This window comes from Candoia aspera, chromosome 16 (assembly GCF_035149785.1).
Source record: "Candoia aspera isolate rCanAsp1 chromosome 16, rCanAsp1.hap2, whole genome shotgun sequence".
Lineage (NCBI taxonomy): Eukaryota > Metazoa > Chordata > Lepidosauria > Squamata > Boidae > Candoia > Candoia aspera.
This window is the reverse complement of record NC_086168.1, coordinates 10319525-10340973: the sequence shown is the minus strand read 5'-3', so window position 1 is coordinate 10340973 and position 21449 is coordinate 10319525. Positions and strand designations below refer to the sequence as shown.

The window sequence follows — 21449 nt, the reverse complement described above, 5'->3', positions numbered from 1 at the left end:
TTGCATAACCAAGGACACAGAACATGCCAGGTCAGTGATGTGGAAAACGCTCACTCCCATGCACGCATACACAAATATAATAAGGCGCTCTTTGTCCTCAGCTCGTCCCAGAATGCACACAGCCGGCACAGCGAGAGATGAAGGGTTAGGGTTGGAGACGAAGGCAGTCTGCTCTTCTTATGGGACAAGGTTGAAGGGGTGGCACCTTCAGGCACATTTAAAAAAAGGGGGGGGGGATTTAAGTCAGCAGCTGCCTTCCGGCTGTGCTACAAGGAAAGCTAAAATGTATGGTATCTTCATATACCAATGCTCCTAGGCTACAGGAGGACAACTCGACAGTCCAAGACTGTCTGAAATGTCCCCCAGGATCTCCTTAAGTTGTCAAATTGTCCTCTGGAAGGTGACAGACAATGAAAATGAGGAAATGTGCAACTGGAAAGGGATTACGTTAAATGCTTTTGATTCATTTCCAATGCAAATGAAATAAAATCAAATTTAGCTTTTATCCTAGACACAGCCATTCCTTCTGGCCGTGGAGCTCCTGGTCCATCACTTGAACATCAGATCAATGAAGAAACGTGGTATGAAAGCCAGCCACCCCAACTTGTGGCTTTTCAAGAAGGGTTTTCTAGGCTGGTCTGACCACCAGGGGTGACCTCTTCTTGGCTAAGACATGATGGTGGACTCTTCTGGATTCCCAAGAGCAAGACATCCCAAAGTTGCAAGAAGATGATTAATTCTTCTGACAAAGGAGGTTTAGATATAATTTTTGGTACAACTTCCTCAGCAATACAGGCAGTCCTCGCTTAACAACCATTTGTTTAGTGATGGTTTGGACTTACGACGGTGCTGGAAAAACCGACTTACGACTGGTCCTCACACAACCGTCGCAGCTTCCCTACGGCCATGTGATCACGATTTGGGTGCTTGGCAACCAGTTAACGTTTATGACCATCCAGCATCCTGCAGTCACGTGATCGCCATTTTCTACCTTCCCGAGTGGCTTCTGACAAGCAAAATCAATGGGGAACCACGTGATTCGTTTAACGGCGGCATGGTTTGCTTTAATGCCCATGGTGATTTACTTATTGACTGCCGCAAAAAAGGTCATAAATTCTGGGCAGACTCACTTAATGACCACTACACTTAGCAACCAAAATTCCGGTCCCAATTGTGGTTGTTAAGCAAGGACTACTTCTACTGCCCAGTGGTGAGCTCCCACCCTGCTCTTTCCTCCAGGAGATGTGAATGCTTAACATCAGAGTTTCAGGGAAGCTGAGCTAGCCATGAAAAGAACATCCCCTCGTGGGACTCAAGCCAGGTTCAAAAATGCACTAAGCCATGGTTTACAAATTACAATCAACTGGGACGGTGCCCAGCGCTAAGCCCCAAATAAGCCAACCCCATATGGCTTAGCTTGAGGGATGAACCCAGTTAGCAAGAAGGAAGATTTTTCTACAGGAGGATGTTGTCTTGCGGGAGGTCCACGAAAGCAGCCGGGGTGGGGGGAATTTCCTCTCTTCCCACAGCTCTGAAAACCCAGACACTTAACCCGATCTTTATGCAGTCCTCTGAAGCACAACAGCTATTTGGCAATGGCATCCCAGAATGACACACAAAATTCCTGCAAGATCGGCAGAGCCCACTTCCTGTTTCTCAGCGCAGAGCTCTACCAGATGTGCCAAATTATCCATTGGGATGTTTTACATGGGACAGTTAAGAAAGAAAAAAGAAAAAAAACCCCAACAACTCTGAGTTGCTCTGACCCAGGTCAACGTGTTCCTCTCCCTCCATCCACGGGCCAACCGCCTCGATTCTGCTTCGTTTTGCTCCTTTGCCCCAAAAGAGGAGGGTTCGGACTCTGACATGACACAGAAGCCAGCAAAGGCAGCCGTCTTCGTGCAAGCGGAAAAGAGCCAGGGGTTGCACGGAGACCTGGTTTTGCACGTTTTCCAGAAAATGCTCCCGCTGCGGTGGGCTGACAAATACACCACAGAGCTGGCAGAGACGCTGATGTGAGTCGTTCCTTCGCATCCAACAGGCCGGTTAATAGCACCCAGGGAAGTGTGACTGACGTTTCAAGCACATTCTCTCTCTCTCTTTCTCTATATACAGTATTTTACAGCTAGATAAACTACTGGTGTGTAACGTTAGAACAACCTGAACGCTTCGACGTGCAAAGGACAGGTTGTTCTCGCATGACAAACCACCGACGTCCATCCCTCTTTTGAATAAACTTGTCCTGAGCAATGAATAACGCGGTGATTTGGACCGTGGGTCGAGCCGTCTCAGGTTTTACATTTTATCTTATTTTTAGGGGCAGGCTATAAATAGCCTTAGGCAAAAGAGGAAGGCCAGGTTTGCTGCACAGCAGAGACCCAGTTTTGGTCCTGTCGCAAAGCCCATCCCTGTTCTAGACTTCTTGGAGACATTTGGTACCGCGGGAAAGCAAAATCTGCACCTCGGAAGTGACTGATTTAATCAAACAAGGATGGCTCTACACATAAATTAGCATCTTTGTCTCTTCACGGCCTGCCTAGGCCAAATTGAGGAGATTTCTACCACTGGGTGCCTAAATTCTGGTTAAGAAAGAGGCTGACTCCCTATAACATACTTGGGTAACCTTTGGTTGGTGGTGGGGTCAGCCTTGAGCAGGAAGGGGACAGCTCACCCTGGTGCTCAGGAACCTTGGCTATTTTTTCCTGGGTTTTACAGTTTGTGCATCTTTACAGAGTTCTTTTTTTTTTTAAACTCTAAACCTTAAGACTATAGGTAGTCCTCGATTTACGACCACAATTGGGACTGGAACTTCTGTCGCTAAGCAAGGCAGTTGTTAAGTGAGTCACACCCGATTTTACAACCTTTTCTGCTGTGGTCTTTAAAGTGAATTATTGTGGTCATTAACTGAATCGGCTTCCCCAATTGACTTTGCTTGTTGGAAACCGGCTAGGAAGGTCGCAAATGGCGGTCACGTGATCCCAGGATGCTGCAACCGTCATAAATACGTGCCAGTTGCCAAGCACCTGAATTTTGTTCACACGACTGCAGGGATGCGGCAATGGTTGTAAGTGAGAGGACCGGTCGCAAGTCAGTTTTCCCAGTGCTGTCGTAACTTCGAACTGCTGCTAAACAAATGGTTGTAAGTCGAGGCCTGTAATTTAAGACTCACACCACAATTTACAGGTATTATTCCCAACTTAAAACGGTTAAAATCCTTCTTCCTGTTTTTGGCAATGGTGGCCAAAGAGAATGCAGGAGACATTGTGGAAAACTGGTTTGCTTAACCCTGCTGTAAACAGAACAGCTCTGCATTCTTACAACCAGCGTCCTGGACTTAGGAAGAGTAACACAGATCCACCCCAAGTTTCAGAGATCGCTGAGAGAATGCATGCGAGGTGCTTTGCAGACTCAGACATGATCATCATCTACCATAGCTTTGCTTTGGGTAGCTTGTTGCCCTCTTACCTTGGAATAGGTTTTTCCCCCCTTCAGTTCCTGCCACAAGGAAAGAAAAGAGGAAGTTGGTTACCAGGAAGGACTTAAGAGAAACGACGTTCTCCTCCATCTCAGTGTCCCACCCCAAGGTGGATGCTATTTGATATTTGTTTTGCTTCCTGTGCATGGATGGAAACCATCATGGCCTTAGCTGGAAGTTTAGACAGGATGGTCAATCTTTCCAGAAAGAAAATGAGACCTTGCTGACCCCAGGCTAGCCAAATTGGAAAGCAAGCACATGGTTGTGTGCGTTCATGCTGGGACCCCTGTTCGTATGTGCTTTTTCTAGGATAGGGACCTCAGTTGGCCTGAGAGGAGTCTGAAAACAGAATGGTGGTTTGGAGGGTCTTCTAAGTAATAAGGGCTTCCAGGTGGCAGAGCGTGCTGATCTGGACGGCTGGAAGAAGGCTCTCTAATGGACATGGAGAGATACATTTAATCCAGATGGTCAGAATAAGGCTCCAAAAAGAGGGCTGTCTGCTAGATTCAGGGTTCTAACTCAGAAGCATCCCACACACAACAATACAGCTTTCACTTCAGCTATGAGGAGCCCAGATGTTCCATCAACGAGGGTCCCACCCTAAGCCAGAAACCAAAAGTGAACCAAGAGACTCACTTTGCGGACTGACACTCGGCAGATGCAAGGGTCCAGGAGCCCTGTGGTGGGACTGGCACTCATCTTACAGATGAAGGTAAATTTCTTTTTCCAACGAACACAGTTCTCTTGAACTTCTTCCCTACAGAGAAAAAAAACCAACAGATACAACATCGGATCCAGCTCCTTCCAAAAGCCCGCCACCAAACCTTTTGGCCTTGGGAAGAAATACAAGGGTCCACTTGGAATGAATGCCAATTCTGTACTGGTTGAGGGCCTGAAAGAGGTAGTGCTTTGCAGTGCAGATTTTACGCTCCCTAGAAACAGAAACAGGGAGTCACGTGTCTTCTTCCCAAGGTGGAAGACAGAAACCCAGCAAGGTAATTTGCTTTTCAAAGTACCACCTTTGGCTAATCCAAGAATAAGCAAGCTTCAGAGCTGTGCCAAAAGGATGGAAAATTCCCAAAAGAAGGCAGACTGGATACGAAAGGGGGTTTGCTCTGGAGCAGATGTGGGTTCTCTTATTTATGGGGAACCATGGTTTAACAACAATAACCCACAGTCAGTTGGATTCACGCAATACCCCAAGTTACCCCATAAACTCCAATACAGTCATTCTTTTTCATCTACTGCTACCAGGGGAGAGCACGTCCTTCAAACTAAAGGCTATTTTTCTTCCTGGAAGGCTCAGGCTGATCCACGCTCTGGAACAGCTAATTTTGCACAAGGCCTTCCTTGAGTATTGCTGAAAGTATTTCTTTCAGCAATACTGAAAGTATTTCAGTATTGCTGAAGAACAGAAGTGGAAAAAGACAACCACCCACACCAAGGAAAAGATGCCGCTGGCTAGGAGAAAATGGCCCAGCTTGGAGTAGAGAAGCTGAAGACTACAGTTGGTTGCACTGAAGACTACAGTTGGTTTCCTACATTGCCCTAAATCACCATGTGGTGTGTGACAATCCAGAGCTAAGCAACATATGAATCTAGTCACTGCTGTTTGTAAGCCAGGATTCACGGATTCAACCAGTCCATGAGGTCTAGGCCCGTGCAACGCACTAAGAGGTTAATATCAGCTTAGGAGCCACAAGGCCTAGCTTCACACCACACATTAATTGTGGTTTAATGGACAAACTATGGTTATGCAGGCCATGGCTTACTTAATGTGAATCCTACAGTCACTTTCTCTCATGCTTCTTGGCTACTGTGACTTCACCAATCCCTGATTCTACCTGATTCCTTTTAAAGGGACCCATTAGAAGCCAAGGAAACCTATTTGTCAGGGAAGAAAACAACGAACCAGTGCCAGTGGCTTTGCACAACCTTCCTGCTTTGCAGGAAAGCTGTTGTCTCAAAGGCAGGGTTTCTAGCGTCTTACTCAATGGCGGATGTTTTCACAATGGCCCTGGGTGCTGATACCAGCCCAGGTTTTCATTGCAGAGAAGCCCATCCTAATCTCCAGAGGAGGAGATTTAAAGGGTGCAAATATACAGATGTCCACTAGAAGGCCACAAGAGTCATCTGCAGCCACCTAGTGGCTATCCTGTGTATTGCAGCTCTCATGCCAAGCGGTACTCCAACTGCCAGAATTTCCAGCAGCGGCTTACCTGGCTGGCAAGTTCTGGGAACTGCAGTTCACATTTCTGGAGGGTGGGAAAGGTCCTTCTGCCCTCGGTGCCCTCTGCCAGGGCCAGAATTTGCTATGTCACCCTCGACTGGGGCAAGAGGAGCTTGAGAAAGGTGCTGTTACCTGGAATTCAGGTCTTGCTGCGAACAAATGGAACCCCAGAGAATCCCAGCATCATAAAACTGTGGAGTTGGAAGGAACCACAAGGATCACCTAGGCCAACCCTAGAGGAATACCAATTAGGCCATCCTCGGGAGGTGACTGTCTAGCCTCTCCTTAAAGCCTCCAGAGATGGAGAATCACAACCTCCGGGGTAAACAGCTCCACTGTTGGACAGATCAGGAAGTTTTCCTTATATTTTGGAGAACTCAAGGAAGCGGCAACTTACATCCATTATTTCTGAACTTGTTCTGCAACAACGAAAACCCTTCCTGACCATCTTCCTGACGGAGTCCTTTTAAGAACATGCAGTTCGGCACCTAAACGAACTTGGCTATCTCAAAACAAGATAGTTAAAACCTAGTTAGTATCTGGATGAAAAGCCTCGGCTGCAGGACTGACCAGGAAGTCAGAAAAACATCCTAGCAGGTAATTCTTAATGCCAAGCCATTTCTATACCATGCCAAGCAAGTGCCGTGGATACGTCTATGAGGAAACATCTGGGAAGCAGGCAACGAAAGCCATTTTGATATGGTTTCATGAAACCATGGACGTGTCCCCCTCAAATCATCAAGAGTCCCGTTTGATTTGACTTCCCAACACACTGTTGGAAGTGCTGCACCATCAAAAATAAAGGAGAGTTGTTCACAGGACGGAGATCTCAGGAGGTACAAGGCAATGGTTTGAAACCCAGCCATGAGCGGAAAGAAGGCAGATTTGGCTGTTACAGAAGAATCCGGATGCAGAGGAAGGAAATGGAGGAGGGAGGGGCGGAAGAGATAACCAGCGAGCAGAGGTGAGCAACAAAACTAGAAGATCAGCAATTTGTGTGGTTTCTCGCTTGCTCCACCACACGCTAGCCAGATGCACACCGAGGACCATTCCTCTCACATGGAAAGTTGGGGATGGGAGATAAGGTCTCAGATGCATCTGGCGACACGTGATTGATCAGAATTCTCCTGCAACAACGCTGAAACTCAAAGCTCAGTCTAGCCAACTTTTGTTTTACACATGGACCCGTACCTTAAAGAAGTTCTCAAATGGAGGTGCCGTTTTAGGCAACATGCAAATGTCCCCGAGGGTACAGAGAGCCCACCTCCCTTTTTAAATCTGGGCCACCACCTCAAAAAATTGAGGAAGAGGAACTCCTTTCTTGAAATCCAAAGAGGAAGAGTTGAAAAGCCAAGGAGGAGGACTTTTCCAGTTTATCTACTGCAGCTTTCCCAACCAGTTGGTCAAGGTGGCATGACATACATGCTGACTAAGAGGCAGGTTTCATCACCGCCACTGAGAAGGAATTTTCCAAGGATAGGTCAGACCAGGATAGTGCTGTGCTTGGACCCAAAGCTGAAAAAGGTGTTTTGGAGTGGGTGAGGCTCACAGACCTCCATAAAGAACCCAATGCTGTCCCACATGATCCTGGAAAAATAGACATTTCGGTTAGGTAGGTGGTGAAAGTGAGCCCATGCCTGCTTCAAACACCTTGGTAGAACCTGTTGGTGTCTCTGTAACTCAGACATGTATTTTCTTCAGACCATGTTGATAACACCATGTTGATAACACCAGACCATGCTAAAGATGGACCTCATTAGGAGGGGCTCTCTCACACAGAATGTGTTCATGCTCACGCTGAAGCACTTTTTCTGCTTTTGATCCAGAGCGCAGCCTGTCCCTTGTTCAAACCACAGCACTTCATTGGACTATGATGTTAGGGGCTCTCACCTTGACTGCCAACTCTACATCTTTGACATAACCATTCTGGAATGTAGTTTCTCTCCAAGCTATAAAACAAAATGGCTTAATGGGAGTCAAACCAGCTGTTTTTCATTTTTGCTCTCGCTTCGTAGAGGTCACTCTTAGCCAATTGTTAATTCCAGAATAATTGTGTCAGAGAGACACAAACATTTCAGAACATCCCCTTTTATTTGCCAGCCCTTGCAATGCCATTCGACTCCGCTGTGTCTTGACCCGTGGCTGTAAGATCTGCAAAGGAGTGGTGTGTCTGTAGGAAAAAGCTTTTAAAAGCTCATGATATACACCCCAAATCTAGAATGGCATATTCTTTATGCAGGATTTTACTCTTAGGTGTGAGCAACCAGCCTTCTAAGGAAATGTGATATCAGATCCTAGAGATGGGAAGAAGTTTTAAACCACCGAAGATGAAATAAAAGGATCGGATGAAGGGAACAAGCTACTCCTGTCTATGCCTTCCACAACCATTCTTAGGGTACAAGAGACTGGTTAAAGAAAGAAATTATCTGTTCTAAGGTAGTATCCTATGTATTTTAACACACTTCCCTTGTTTTGCAGAAACCAGCTGCTAATTCCGTGTTAGGGTGAAGTTATGTAGCTGGTTCCAGCACACTTTCAGAGCTGAGATTCTGGAGGCCCTAAAGCGTTGGGCACAGACCCTTATGAGCCAGCAAATTCCTCAAACCTAGTAGGAAGGCTTGGGATCAAACGCAGTTTGTCTTCCTGTAAAACGCCCTCACAACACAACCAGTCATGGCGAGAAGTCATTCCTTCGTGACTTTGCTCACGTCATCCAAGACAAAACAGCCAAACTCCACAGATGAGTGTCCAACTGCTTTGTCCTCCACACACCATTTCTTTCCCAAAACAGGGCAGTAATTCACTAAGCCAAGTCATCACTATAATGGGCTGAAATGATATAAACTTTATTACCAGGCTCTGTTTGAGCCCAATGGTGTCTCAGCACTGAAGGTCATTTAGATGACCAACCTCCTCCTTCTGCCCACAAAACTACACTCATCCTTTCCAAAACACCCCAGGGTCTGAATGGCCTCTGCCCCCCTTCCCTCTATGTTTCTGACAACCCAGTCCCTGGGTGACAATGGTCTAAAAGGCCCACTTAGCTTCTTGCAGTACAGCTAGAAGTTTATTATAAGCCTACAGTAATATCAGCAAACGCTTCCACCTTGGGGCAAATTCAGAGAGTTTTCAGAATACTTTCTACTGGATTGGGGCAGAAAAGTTGGAAAAACTGCATATAATGCACATGGGGACAAATGGGACATCTATGAAGAAACCAAGGCTGGGTTCACGTGTCATACTAAATCACAGTTGGTTGAGTAGATCAAGTCATAAAGCGGTGTGTGAATTCACAGCACACGCTAAGCACGATGCATGAAGCGGCTGTGAGACTTAAGCAGGGTTGTGACTCGTATTAGTAAGAACCCACCTGAACTTGGGTACTTGCAGTTTGTCACAAAGCCAGCATTCAGACACAGGACTAAACTATGATGAAGCCCAACACTGCCATGGGCAAACCAGTTTATGAGCCCAATTTTATTCGGAAGCTTGATGTAATATTTATGACCAGGCTATCGCTGTTGAGAAGATAACATTATTAGCTAGGCCTACCAGATACTTGGCAGGTAGGTAAGGGAAACGTTATGGGTTATGTTTGAAATGCAGCAAATATCCATCGTTCCTGTACTCTATTATGAAGCAGCACTGAATGTTAAGGCTTGGATGACTCTTTGGCAGGTCACACAGATAAAGCACAATGGGAAGTGGTCTTTGCAGTGTTTTTAGACCGCCTTGGCAGGATTACAGTCCGCTGCTGAACTCCAAGTCCCTGCCATACGTAAGGTTCATGGCTTCAACTCTGCAATTATTACTGGAAAAGAGGTTAATGACAGTTGGAGTCATGCAGCCAAAGGAGAAAAATAGTCGGAGAAGATCATAGGGCTGGGGTAAGACCGTAGCAGTATTAAGAGATTAGGACTCTGAAGAACTTCTGACCAGAGAACTAGGGTGCAAGATGACAGGGCAGTTCAACCTAAGCTTTTGCTGCCGCATAAACAGAGAAGAACATGGATCACTTTTGGTTGGGAGCCAAGGCTGTCTGCCAGAGAAGTATCTCAAGGGTCATTAAGGGAGCTCATGCTGCAACCAGGGTAGAGGAGCTTCAGCAGAAGTTAACTACAAGCCTTTGGAATTCTGTGGCTCATGGCTATGCTCGCTGCAGCTCCACAAATAAATCCAAGCTTCTAGTCCGCTGATCTCACAAAAGATTTTGAACTATTTCTGGCTTATGGAAAAAAACCCAACATGCTTGGTCCCTGGTAAGTGGTCCTCGCCTAACCGAGAGGAGCAGAATGGGGCCTTCCAAAGCTTGTTCCTCAACTCTAGATCTACCTTCTCCACTCCTTACTAGCCGTAGTTGAATTTTATGGGTAACCACCTAGTTATGAATGTTCCCTTCCCATTTTGTTTTTTGGGGATGTCACATTCGAATGGCATTTACGCGAAAACCGTGATCCGCCGGGAATCAGCGCTCTTGCTGCAATTCAGTCCTGTGGAGAAAGGAGTGGTTGGTTTCAAGTGCACAGCCATGAAAATGTGTGCGTACAAAGAAGGCACAAGAAACTGGGACCCTGAAGCACATTTCTTTCTTCATCTGTGGAGTACTGAGTATTACAGAGCAAAGTTCAGTGAGAACAGAATATGGAACACCAGGATGTTCTCTTTGCTGTGGCTACAAAAAGTTTTTCTGGGCATAAAAACTCAGATTCTCATGCTTTAAAATCCAAACCTAGTATTATCTAGACGACCGTGAATTCTATGCAATGCCTTCTTGACTTGGCAAGCTAACTAGCAATTTACAAAGGAGTTGGATACCCAAAAAGGTAGCTCTGGAAGCTGTCCCATGTCGTTAGCAGCCCCCTCCCAGACATCAAGGCCCAGACACCAGACATCTTGATAACTGCTCTTTAAAATATAATTTGTTTTGACTTTGGGTAACCGAAGACAAAGGTAAGGTTCTTACCCCAGTAAAAGCTACTGTGCTTTTAATTGGATTGTAATAGGTGACTGATGGACTGATTTCAAATTCTTTTCTTAAAATAAGGTCATAAGTACTTAAAAGCGGCTAGCACAAGATTAGTTAAGGAGAATTGATTAGGCAGCCTAGAAGATAAGAAACTGCCTTTTTTTGTAAGGGTTGTCACAACAAAAAGACCAAAGAGTAAGTGTGTTGATGCAAGACCTCATTTTACTATTCTGGACTGTCCCCTGGGACCCTCCCATACTATTGCAAACACAGGTGAAGTCCTATATCCTCATGTCTTCTGTCTTAATCACACCCACAAGCAGTAAGGAATTTCTACCCCATTTCAGAATGCAAACAAAATTAGGCCAGTCCTGATCATGGGGATCTGCAATAATGGCATAAGGAGAAAGATCAGATGTTTCAATACCTTTCGGTGAAAGCTCTGCAGTTCCTTGGTTAGATTTCCCCCTCTAAAACTGGGGTTTGGTATTAAGGGGCATTCTTGAAAAATACAAAGTAACAGCTACAGTTTACCCCATGAGTGAAGAGAACTAAAAGTACAGAAGGAAAACGGATTGATTATTGATATATCAGTTCATTGATATATTGGCTACATATAAATATGCGCATTAATATATATGTGAAGGCATGAATGTCTACATGCATGCACGTATCCATTCATTTATTGGTTATTACAGAGAACTTTGGATTACATCTAATTCTGCCTTAAATGGAAGGAAGACTTGCAAAAGTTTATTATCTGGGAATTAATTTCCCAATTGCATCTTCCCAGGAGTGTCTGAAGGGGCACCGAAGCAGAATAAACTCCTTATCCAACCCAACAGGCTCAATTTATTTATTTGATTTCCATCCCACCTTCATTTTGTACAATTCACGGCGGCGTAGATAATGCCCCTATCGTCCCCACAATGAGATGGCGGTATGGGCTGAGACAGCGTGAGGGACTGGTCCAAAATCATCCAGGCAGCCTCCGTGCCTAAGGGAGGACTAGAACATCTGGTCTCCCAGATTCTGGTCCAGCTCCTTAACTATTACTACACCAATTGGCTCTTTCACCACAAAGTCACTTTTCTGGAGCCTTGGCTTAGAAACCTTCAGCCTTCAGAATGCCTGCTTCCCCATTTGCATCAACTCAGCCGTGACTCACTTGCATGACTGGCTGTCCTACTCAAATGCTGCAGATCCAAGAAAGCAGAAGTTCTCCCCACCCCCAACATTTTTTTTTTTAAGAGAGTCTACCTTTCAAAGAATGCTACTGCCAAGGATAGCTTCTTCTAGGCTGTCCACCCACTTCTTTCCCTCCCTTAAAATGATTCGGATTTGGGTAAACGTATTGGTCGGGTCTCCATTTTTTATCTAGTCGTTCTTGCTTACGGCAAGTCCTGAGTCATCCTGAGGAACAAAGAGGCTTTTTTAAAACGGTGCAAGAACCTGCTTTTGGAAGCTGAAAGAAGAGCTGATTTCTCATGGTTCCAAATCCACCCTGCGGACAAGGAGAGGAATTAGAACCCAGCGTGAAAAGGCGGCGACGTTCATACTTATAATGAACTTTCCAGCTGTCATGTCATCACCATCTCAAGGAAGGAAGTGCCAGCCTAACCTGAATTACATAACACTTAAGAGACCTAAATAAAGACAAGGATGACACCCCAACATGCTTGGGCATGTCCCTTCTGGCCCTGTGCCATCTGATGATCTAGACCAGGTCGCCGCCAAGCCATCACACTGGCACCATGAAAGGAAACAAGTGTCTTGCATAGGACTCAGTTCTTGCTCATGCGTCTTAACAGCATTTCCAACCTTCTTCAACAGCATAAGATGCCAGGACAGGCCATAGAACACGAATCGGAACCAGATGCGTGGACTTCAATTCCCAGAATTCTCAGCAATGGCCATGCCAGCTGGGGACTTCTGGGAGTTCAAAGTGCCCAGCTCTAAATGCAAGGTATTAGCAAGGAATTCTGGTCTTTCCTATCTGACTGATTTCCTTTTGGGGTAGAAGGAGTTATTATTTGCCTCCATTCCTAATTTTGAAGAGGGATGACGCTGCACAGCGCCGTGATAATTCCGAACCCCAAGCTTTATACGCAGCAGCACAGAGGGAGATAAAGCCAAGGTCTTAGAAACATACCCAGAAATCGTTAGCAACTTGTGATTTTTTTTTTATGTGCCCAAAGGAAAACATGAAATACCAGATTGCAGAAGAATCATACTAACTACATTTAATTCGGGTGAAATATATACATTTCAACTGAAATGTAAATCAAATTAAACCAAATTCAGTTTTTGACCTTCTTTTCTCAGCTATTTTTTGCAGAAGGGTGCTAGCACAGCACTCAGAAGCCAAATTTGGCCCTCAGGAAAAAACAGGCATCCTTGAAATAAGATACATTTTCACCCAAATCACTCTGGGATACTTTAAAGAGAAACTAAGCAGAGAAAACAAACATAAGTCTTGTTTTGTTTGCAGCATGCTTATCCTCAAACCGACATTTGCCAAAAGTAACTTATTTCTTTAAATAAACAAGGGGAAACTGCTGTTTTATGTTCTAGTGACATGGATTTCCTTTCCCCCCCTTTTAAAAATTGGGACTATTTTGTTTGCAGCGATGTTTTTGCCAATAGAATATGCTCTGAGCCACAAATTTGATTTTTTGTGTGTGCAAGTCTTATGCTTTCTTACAATCACTTTTACTTAAGTAACCTTAAGTCCACCGATCTTAAGTCGACTTTATTGCCTCTGTATAGATTATGAAATGGCACATTCAAGGCTGCAATTAGGTTGTCCGTTTAGGTAAGCTCTGCACACACAACTTACTCAAGAACGAATCCTAAGTGACAAGGGCATTCTTCAAGAGGAAGAATTAAGCAGGCATTTACACCTCGCCTATGGAGATCCACACAGCTCAGACAGTGCTTAATTTCATAATGATGGAATCGGCTTATATCCCATCGCAACCACTACTGACTCTGATTTGCAGACCTGTCCTTGAGGATGGCCATTAGCCCAAACACAGCAAACAATCAATAAATGGCTATATAACTGAAACCAGAGCCTTGATTTGGGAAAAGACTATTTCTTCAGTTCTTGTAAAAGAGAAGACAACAATGCAGTCTTGCTAGCTGAGATTGAAAGAACAAATTCCATATATATAAAAATATATTTGATCTAGACTGATTTTGTCTTAGCCTCCAGACAACTGACCTCCTTTAGATACATCTCACTTCAGCTTCCATAATCCACCAGCCAATCCTGTAGACTTTCGGCTATGCTGGCTGGGAATTATTGGAACTACAGTCGAAGACGCCTTTTGAAGAAGGACATGAAGTCTCAAATCTCTCCGCAGCAACCTATCTGAGTTTCCGTTCTCAACTTTGCCGTTCTAAGAGTTTAATGAACTCCAGTTAACCTCTGCCAAGCGTGATGATCCATCAGTGTTTAATACAGCCGCATGGGTGGGACGTAAGCAGAGCTCAGAGGAACCAAGGGCAAAGCAGCATTGGCACAACAGATTGCTTTTCCCCCCCTACAACTTCACAACAGCTCCATCCCTTCGCTTGCACAGACTGTCAACTATTCATTCTGGAAACATAAGTGTAACTGTTTCTGACCGATGGGACTTGTTCTTCAAGTCATGGATGAATTTCAGCCTGCTGCTGAATGGTACCGCCTCGTGATTAGCTCAGGATGAAGTCACTGTGATCTATGCCACACCTCTTGAGAGTTCATGGGCAAAGAAGGCTCAGCTTCAATCTTGGAGGCCTTCAAGGCTAAAATTAAGATCAGGACTAGGGCTGATGGTATTATCTTCACTTACATTTATACATTTACGCTCAGTTGGCTGAAAGCAGGTAGTCCATTTGTTTCGTGACGGTTCGGACTTCCAACCGGTCCTCCCCCGCACCACATGATCATGATTGGGGCGCTTGGCAACCATTTCGCATTTATGACCATCACAGCATCCCATGGGCACCTGATTGCCATTTTCAACCTTCCTGGCCGGCTTCCAGCAAGCAAAATCAATGGGGAACTCTGTGGTTTGCTTAACGACCACGTGGTTCGCCTAATGCTTGTGGTGATTTGCTTAATGACACTGCAAAAAAGGTCATAAAGTTGGGTTGGGCTCGCTTAATGACTACTTCATTTAGCAACCGAAATTCTGGTCCCAAGTGTGGTCGTTAAGCAAGGACTACCCGTATGCCACCATGTGGAAGGCTTCATATCACCTTAAACCATGGTCTGGAAACCCGCCGTGCTGGGCTGCACATTTTAAGCCAAAACTGTGTAATGGCCCAGCAGCCTGGGTGAACCAAGACACATTGGAGTCACCCACTGGGCTAAAATATTAGCCCACAATGCTTACACTTTTGCTCGCTCCTCTGAGTTATAAGGAGCAGGCGGCGCTTCCAGAAAGCAGAACCAGCTTCCCTGATTTGGGGATTAACAGCTGGAACCAAACTTTGAAAACTGCCAGTTGTGCAACCAGGGGAAAGAAGCTGGTGGCCTTAAGTGCAGTCCAAGGGGCGAGGGGAGAACACCACTCACTGTGTCTAAGGCTGCTTCGAAGAGCAGGTGGTGTGAATGGGGTCCGTGGCGTGCCTCAAATATACGTGTGGGAATAGTGTTTGAGCCATGCACCCTCTGGATAGAGATCAGGTTCCTGACAAGGATGGCTGAAGTTCATTGCTCGGAAGCTCAAACAGGAGGATCTTCTTTCGGCCAAGAAGGGCTTTGTGAAAAATGTATTTGTCCTTCGAACGGACAGGTAGTTAAATTCGTTGTTTTATCTCGCGTCTGCTCGGAGGGGACCTCCTGAACCCAATGGGGCTTCAGTCATGGCCAACCAAGCCCCTGATTTCAGTGAACCTTCTCTAAGCACGACTCACAGCTTCCAGCCTGCAACCCCAGGAGCAGCCAGAACTGATGTGTCACCCAAGATGTTTACTTGAAAAAGAACCGCATCCAAAATCCAGCTCTGAGTTACAGCCCGTAACGCAAACGGCCTTCCACCACGCTTTCGTACTATGCTGGTCTTCCCCTGAAAAAACTACTGTACACAGAAGGGGGGAATAAGATTAAACGAAGCTGTCTTTACAAAACAGGATGCAGACTTCCGTTGGATGGAAGCATTTATCCTTCCTTTCACAAGAGGAATAACACGTCTTCCTATACCTGGGAGCGTGCAGCTAGGCAACAGAAGAGCTGGCATGGGTTTCCACTGACCATAGAAACGTAGTTCAAGATGCAGCAGAATGAAATGGCAACGAAGAACCGGTGGGAGCCATTCACACATAGCTTCAAGTGGAACATTGCCATGTGCCTTCCCCACACCCAGCTTTCAGTTGAGCTGGACCCACTCAGAAGCTGGTGGCGTTTGGATCAACTGAGTTACTGGGAGAAAAATAAAATCCACAGCTCCCATCATGCTTCTATGGTCAGGTTCCTTTGTGATGGACCACAAAAGGTCCAACTAGCTTCTACCAACTGCGTTTATGGCTTCAGGTATTTAGAAAGCTTCAGAAAGACTTTGCAGAATGATCTCAGCAGGACATGGTGGTTCCTTTATGAAACAGCCGAAGCTTGTTCTACGCTGCGCGTCCAACAGCAGGCTTCCAAAACGGAAGTGCGCCATGATCTCAATTCCACAAGCAGATGCCCAACAATCACCTCTATCCTCAGCAGCGCACGAGGGTATTTTTCACCATAGTGGTGAGAAACAGGAAAGAAAGGAGAGTGGAAGAAGAAAGATAGCAATACTTTTCAGTTTCTCAGCTGGATTCACGCATACCACTAACCCAATGTCATTTGGCTTGTGGGATTACCTATCATACTGGGTGAAGCAAGCTCTTGCGGTTTACAAGATGTGAATTAGTTCCCTGTGTGAACCTAGGCACAGGGTCTTCCAAAAAGATCATGTTCTGGTGTGAAGAGACTCTAGGTTTCAGAGGATTGGGAAGAAGCCCATCCGACAATGTTTTTAGGCAGGGAACATGCCAGGGTGTCCTTGTAAACAGGGTGCTTGGCCCAGCCTGCGTGGGCCTCCTCCATGTTTCTCCAGCTGGACGCATTCCCAGGGATGACAAAGAGAATCAGGGGGCAGGAGACAAAGCCAGGGCAGAGCAGGAGAATCGTATGGCCCGACCCACTATGGGAAAGCTAACTCCAGCCTACTTGGCTACTCATTCATGCCACAACTGGAACACAGGTAATTAAGGATACAGCCAGTTGCCTTTATCATACTGGGTCAAGTGACACAAATTCCTAGTGATCAACTGCTTTATTCTGTTCTCCTGAACTAAAACCGTTCTATTTCCCCAGTCGTCCAGAGACACCAAGGGGGAACAGCCTGCTATCTTTGCACGGTCAGGATTGTCCTGCCTAGAGGGGGTTTCCTTCGGAGAAAAAATATCTTGCTCACTCCCCAAAAGAGAAGTCCTGGTATCTAAATAAGGATGGCCGAGACGCTGCACTCGCCTGTATTTTCTGCCTTCCTAAGCAGGCCAAGGCCTTCACACGAATTCATGCTTCTCTATATCAAAGGGGGTTAACTTAGCTTATTCACTTCCCTTGTGACATTTCTTTCCTGTCTGATTTTTGCACATTGACATGTCCTACCAGAAGGACTTGCAGGAGAATGGTGCAAGAAATCGCTGCACAAACAGCTGCAGGAGCCTTTAGACCAGTGACTCTTAAGCCGTTTGACCCAATTACCTCTTTTTCCGTCTCAAAGGTCTTGACCCCAACAACAACAACAAAAAAACCAAACTGTTGTTTTACACAAGCATCTCGACAGCAGCAGCCCCAAATTGGATCCTCAGCTCACAAACGAGCAGTTACAAATTGCTCCATTGTCCCCGGGATATGCCCAAATTTCCTCCAGTTTAAGCAGCATAGCCTTAGCTTTGGCTAACACACCGCACAGAACTGTGGATTGTTTGACCTTGACCTGCAGGTTAGGCAGCTTATCAAACTTCATAAACAAGAGCTAACAGTTTGAGCACATTTTATTAGCCGAATGAAATTAATAAACGGACTACAACCGACTTCCTCAGATGCCTTTATTGTTCTCCTAACCTGGCAGAGTATGTGTGTGACACACACACACACACATCAAAATACACCCTCCATTCTTCTAAAATAGCCAGATTTTTTTTCCCCACCAGTCCAAATCAAAAACTTAAAATTTAAATTAAACCAATGTAATATTTATTTTAATCTCATAAATTGACTGCAAATTTCTCAATGAAAGGAACCCTGAAGCCATCAACACAACTGGGCCAAGCTTGGTAATGATCACTGAGCTATTGGAATGACAACCAGGTAATGTTCTTGGATAATTTTATTACAGCCAAGCTTGCTGTGAGCACAACACAATGGCGCTCCGGCTTCAACATTCTGCAGATCCTGGGGGCAAACATGGAAGCAAATGTATCCATGAAGGTATCACCCACTGGTCAGCATGTGAAAAGGGCTGCTTTCCTGAATACAAAGCCTTTCAGACCAGATACAGAGCAATAAAGGTAGCCCTCGCTTAACAACCATTCATTTAGTGATGGTTTGGACTTACAATGGTGTTGAAAAACCGACTTATGACCAGTCCTCACACTTACAACTGTTGCAGCATCCCCACAGTCATGGGATTATGAGTTGGGTGCATGGCAACTGGTTCACATTTATGAACAATGCAGCATTCCATGGTCACATGCTCACCATTTTCAACCTTCCCAGCTGGTTTCTGGCAAGCAAAATCAATGGAGAACCGTGTGATTTGCTTAACAACCACTTGGTTCACTTAAGAGCCAACACAAAAAAGGTCATAAAATCAGGTAGGATTTGTTTAATGACTGTTTCGCTTAGCAACCAAAATGCTGGGTCGTTAAGCGAGGACTGCTTGTAAGCAGCCCACGTAGAAAACAGGCTGCAACAAACCCAGGACAATGTTAAACCTCTCACAGATCTCACCTCCTGGAAGCAGGAAACATCTCTGACTGCAGGGGAAGGAAAACATCTGACAACGGAGAAAAAATCCAGATGACAACACTTCCAGCAGGATGCGAAGCAGCACATTTTTGAGAATTCGTAAACTGCTGGAAGTCCTCGGAGGGGCCAAAACCTTTTCCAGGATGTTGCAAAATCCTGACAGTTTCCAACCCTTCACGGTGTTGGGGCGAGCAGCTCCATTTTTAAAAATCTGCACCCCAGAGGCGACAGCCAGAGGAGGAATGCACCGTCTCATTGCCTCCCCTCAATCCTTAACACGGCTCCTATTTATGCCCACTCCAGGCCCAAGAGGACAACAAAAAGAGAGTGGGACTGGTGGCCCACCAGTGGTCCCAACATGATGTCTGAAGCCAACGTGATGTCCCTCGGCCACGGAAAGGGGAACATCCCACCCACCACACGCTGCAGAGTTCAGCTGAGAGAGAGCATGTCCCCAGATGTTTTCACTCGGAGCAGGCTACCCATGGGTGGGTGAGCAGCCAGTTTGCCTGTTTACAGAAAACCAAGAGAGAAAAACGCATGCATGCATTTGGCTTGAATTAGAGGCCGCTTCCTCGCTGGAGCACATCTGTAATCTGCAATAATAAACTGCTGTTAAGCATGGCTGAGCCTCCGTCGGGGGAGGAGGGACGAGAGGCAGCAGCTACAGATGTCAGCAGCCCCAGGAGCAAAGCGCTAGAGCGACCAAACCTGGCATGCAAAACTCAGTGGCCGAGAGATACGGAACGCACCAACCTTTGACCACCACCTAATGGCTGCCTGGATTTCTGTCGCCTATAGCTGGTGATCTAGGCAATCCCGTACCCTAAATCAATGCACTGCAAACAAATGGTTGGTTAATTGGGGTACACAGCGGATCCCGTCCTTCCTGGGTTCCCATTCCTTAGATAAATTGCCTTTATCCAAACTGAGGCAAGTGAAAAAGGAAGTCAGGGTAGTTGAGAAGCACCAAGGTAGTCAAGCACTAAAAGGGTGCCGTAGGATGCAGAAAAAATACAGGATCCTGGGCTGCCTAGAAGTCTTTTGTTCGTGCCAAGAAGTATCAGTCCACGCTGAACCTTTGGCCTTGCAAAATGCATTTGCTCCGGTGCCTGTATGAGAATACAAAGAGCAAAAGAGCACAGAACGAGGGAAAAAGTTTCGGTTCCTGCCCAACAGCCACCTTTCTTTGGTATTTAAAAAACAAATAGGAACCTCTCTGCCAAAAGAATGGCAAAGGCAAGTCTGGGGCTGTTTTGGAATTTGTGTGTGTGCCCAGCGCTAGGCAATAATCAACATGCACACAGTCGACAACAAAAGCAACATTTGATTAGCAGTTACCGAGAGAGGACAGTTCCCTGTTTGTGAAGGGCAAGCTACCCTGCAAATTATGGCAAAGAACAGCCCACCCCAGCAGAACACCCTCTGGAATTATATCAGTGCAATCCATGGCTGATGCCCTTGGGCCTATTAATGCATTTAAAGGCATCAGGGAGAAAGACAGACAGAGAGAAAAACACACAGCACAGAAACATCATTCCACTTAAGATTTCCCGCTGCAAAGCTCGGGAAGGAGAAAACTCCAAGGAGGGAGGGACAGACAATGCAGAATAACGTCCAAGCCTTGAACACCCCACTATATATCAAAATACAGGCTCAGCGGATCAATGAACAACAGGGGAAAGGAAGGGAAAGGTATCCAGGTCTATTAGTGTTCATTTATAGATTCCTGGGAAGAGCACATTCAAACACTGCCCCATGTAGGGATGGCATACACCACATTATGTCCACATGTCATTCTCAGTCACTGGGGATGGTGCTGGCTTGAAGAGAAAAGACAGGGAAAGGCTGACCGCACACACTGGCTATGTTCACACAACTAAGATGGGATGTGGGTGATTTGTTGCAACCCCCTCCTGGAGGAAGATGGATATCAATCCCACAAGTCTTGACAAATCATCGATCTAAAATAATAGTCCTTGAGCTGTTTCAACCAACTATCATTCTTGTTCTCTCCTCCAGAGGTCAAATAAGGAAGTGAGAGGGGCAAAAGGGTATCCCCCCCCAAAACCCGGTTCTTACTGACCTAGAGGATGATGTGATGAAGTCGCCCCCATCCAACAGCCGGATTTTGCAGAACAGCACACCGTTCACGAAAGGAACCGCGGTCAGCTCTTCCAAGGTGAAATTGATCTGAAACTTGAATTTCTTCTTCTTCATCAAGAAAGCCATGGGCAGATTGCAGCGAGGTGAAACGAACCGCTCTTTTAAAAAAAAATAATAAATCTGGAAACTGGTCTTCTTTCTTAAAAAAAGGAAAAGTGGCCCACTCTAAATACCAAGCGGGTGGCAAAGGGGATGATGCCACCCGAGAGAGATCTCTCCCCAGCTTTGCCGACCCAACGAGGAGGAACAGGGCAGAGGCTTCAACTCAGACGGAGCGGCTGCCCGGCTTGAAATGGAAATTTCTCCCCTTTCTTTGGTGGTCTGACCTGGCGATCGGAGCAGGCAACGCCAAGCCCAGGTAAGGAAGAAAGCGGATTCCAGGTAGGGAAAAGAGGAAGTCAAGTCTTTGGTTCATCTCCAAGGGGGGGAAAGCAGAAGGAGGGGGGGAATCAGACGCCCCGGACCTGCGGGAGCTCGCTGATCAGAGGTGACAAGAACCGGTTCCTCTGGAGACCACACTCGAAGGCATGGCCGGCTTCCTCCTCAACAAGTGCCAGCCAAAGTCTCCTCCCCTTGGGCAAAACTTTCACGTGGGCAAGTGCGTCGCGAT

General features: G+C 46.0%; 1 protein-coding gene across 1 annotated transcript in view; it reads right to left on the bottom strand.

Moving 5' to 3' along the window:
- EEIG1 (estrogen-induced osteoclastogenesis regulator 1) overlaps positions 1 to 20945 on the bottom strand; it is a 31372-nt gene extending 10427 nt beyond the window's left edge. The window contains exons 1-3 of the mRNA XM_063316298.1: positions 20760 to 20945; positions 4112 to 4232; positions 3466 to 3495 (exon numbers count right to left, since the gene is read on the bottom strand). Of these exons, the coding sequence (XP_063172368.1) occupies positions 3466 to 3495; positions 4112 to 4232; positions 20760 to 20905 (297 nt within the window). The 5' untranslated portion in view covers positions 20906 to 20945. The remainder of the gene's footprint in view (positions 1 to 3465; positions 3496 to 4111; positions 4233 to 20759) is intronic.
- Positions 20946 to 21449: the final 504 nt, after the last annotated feature.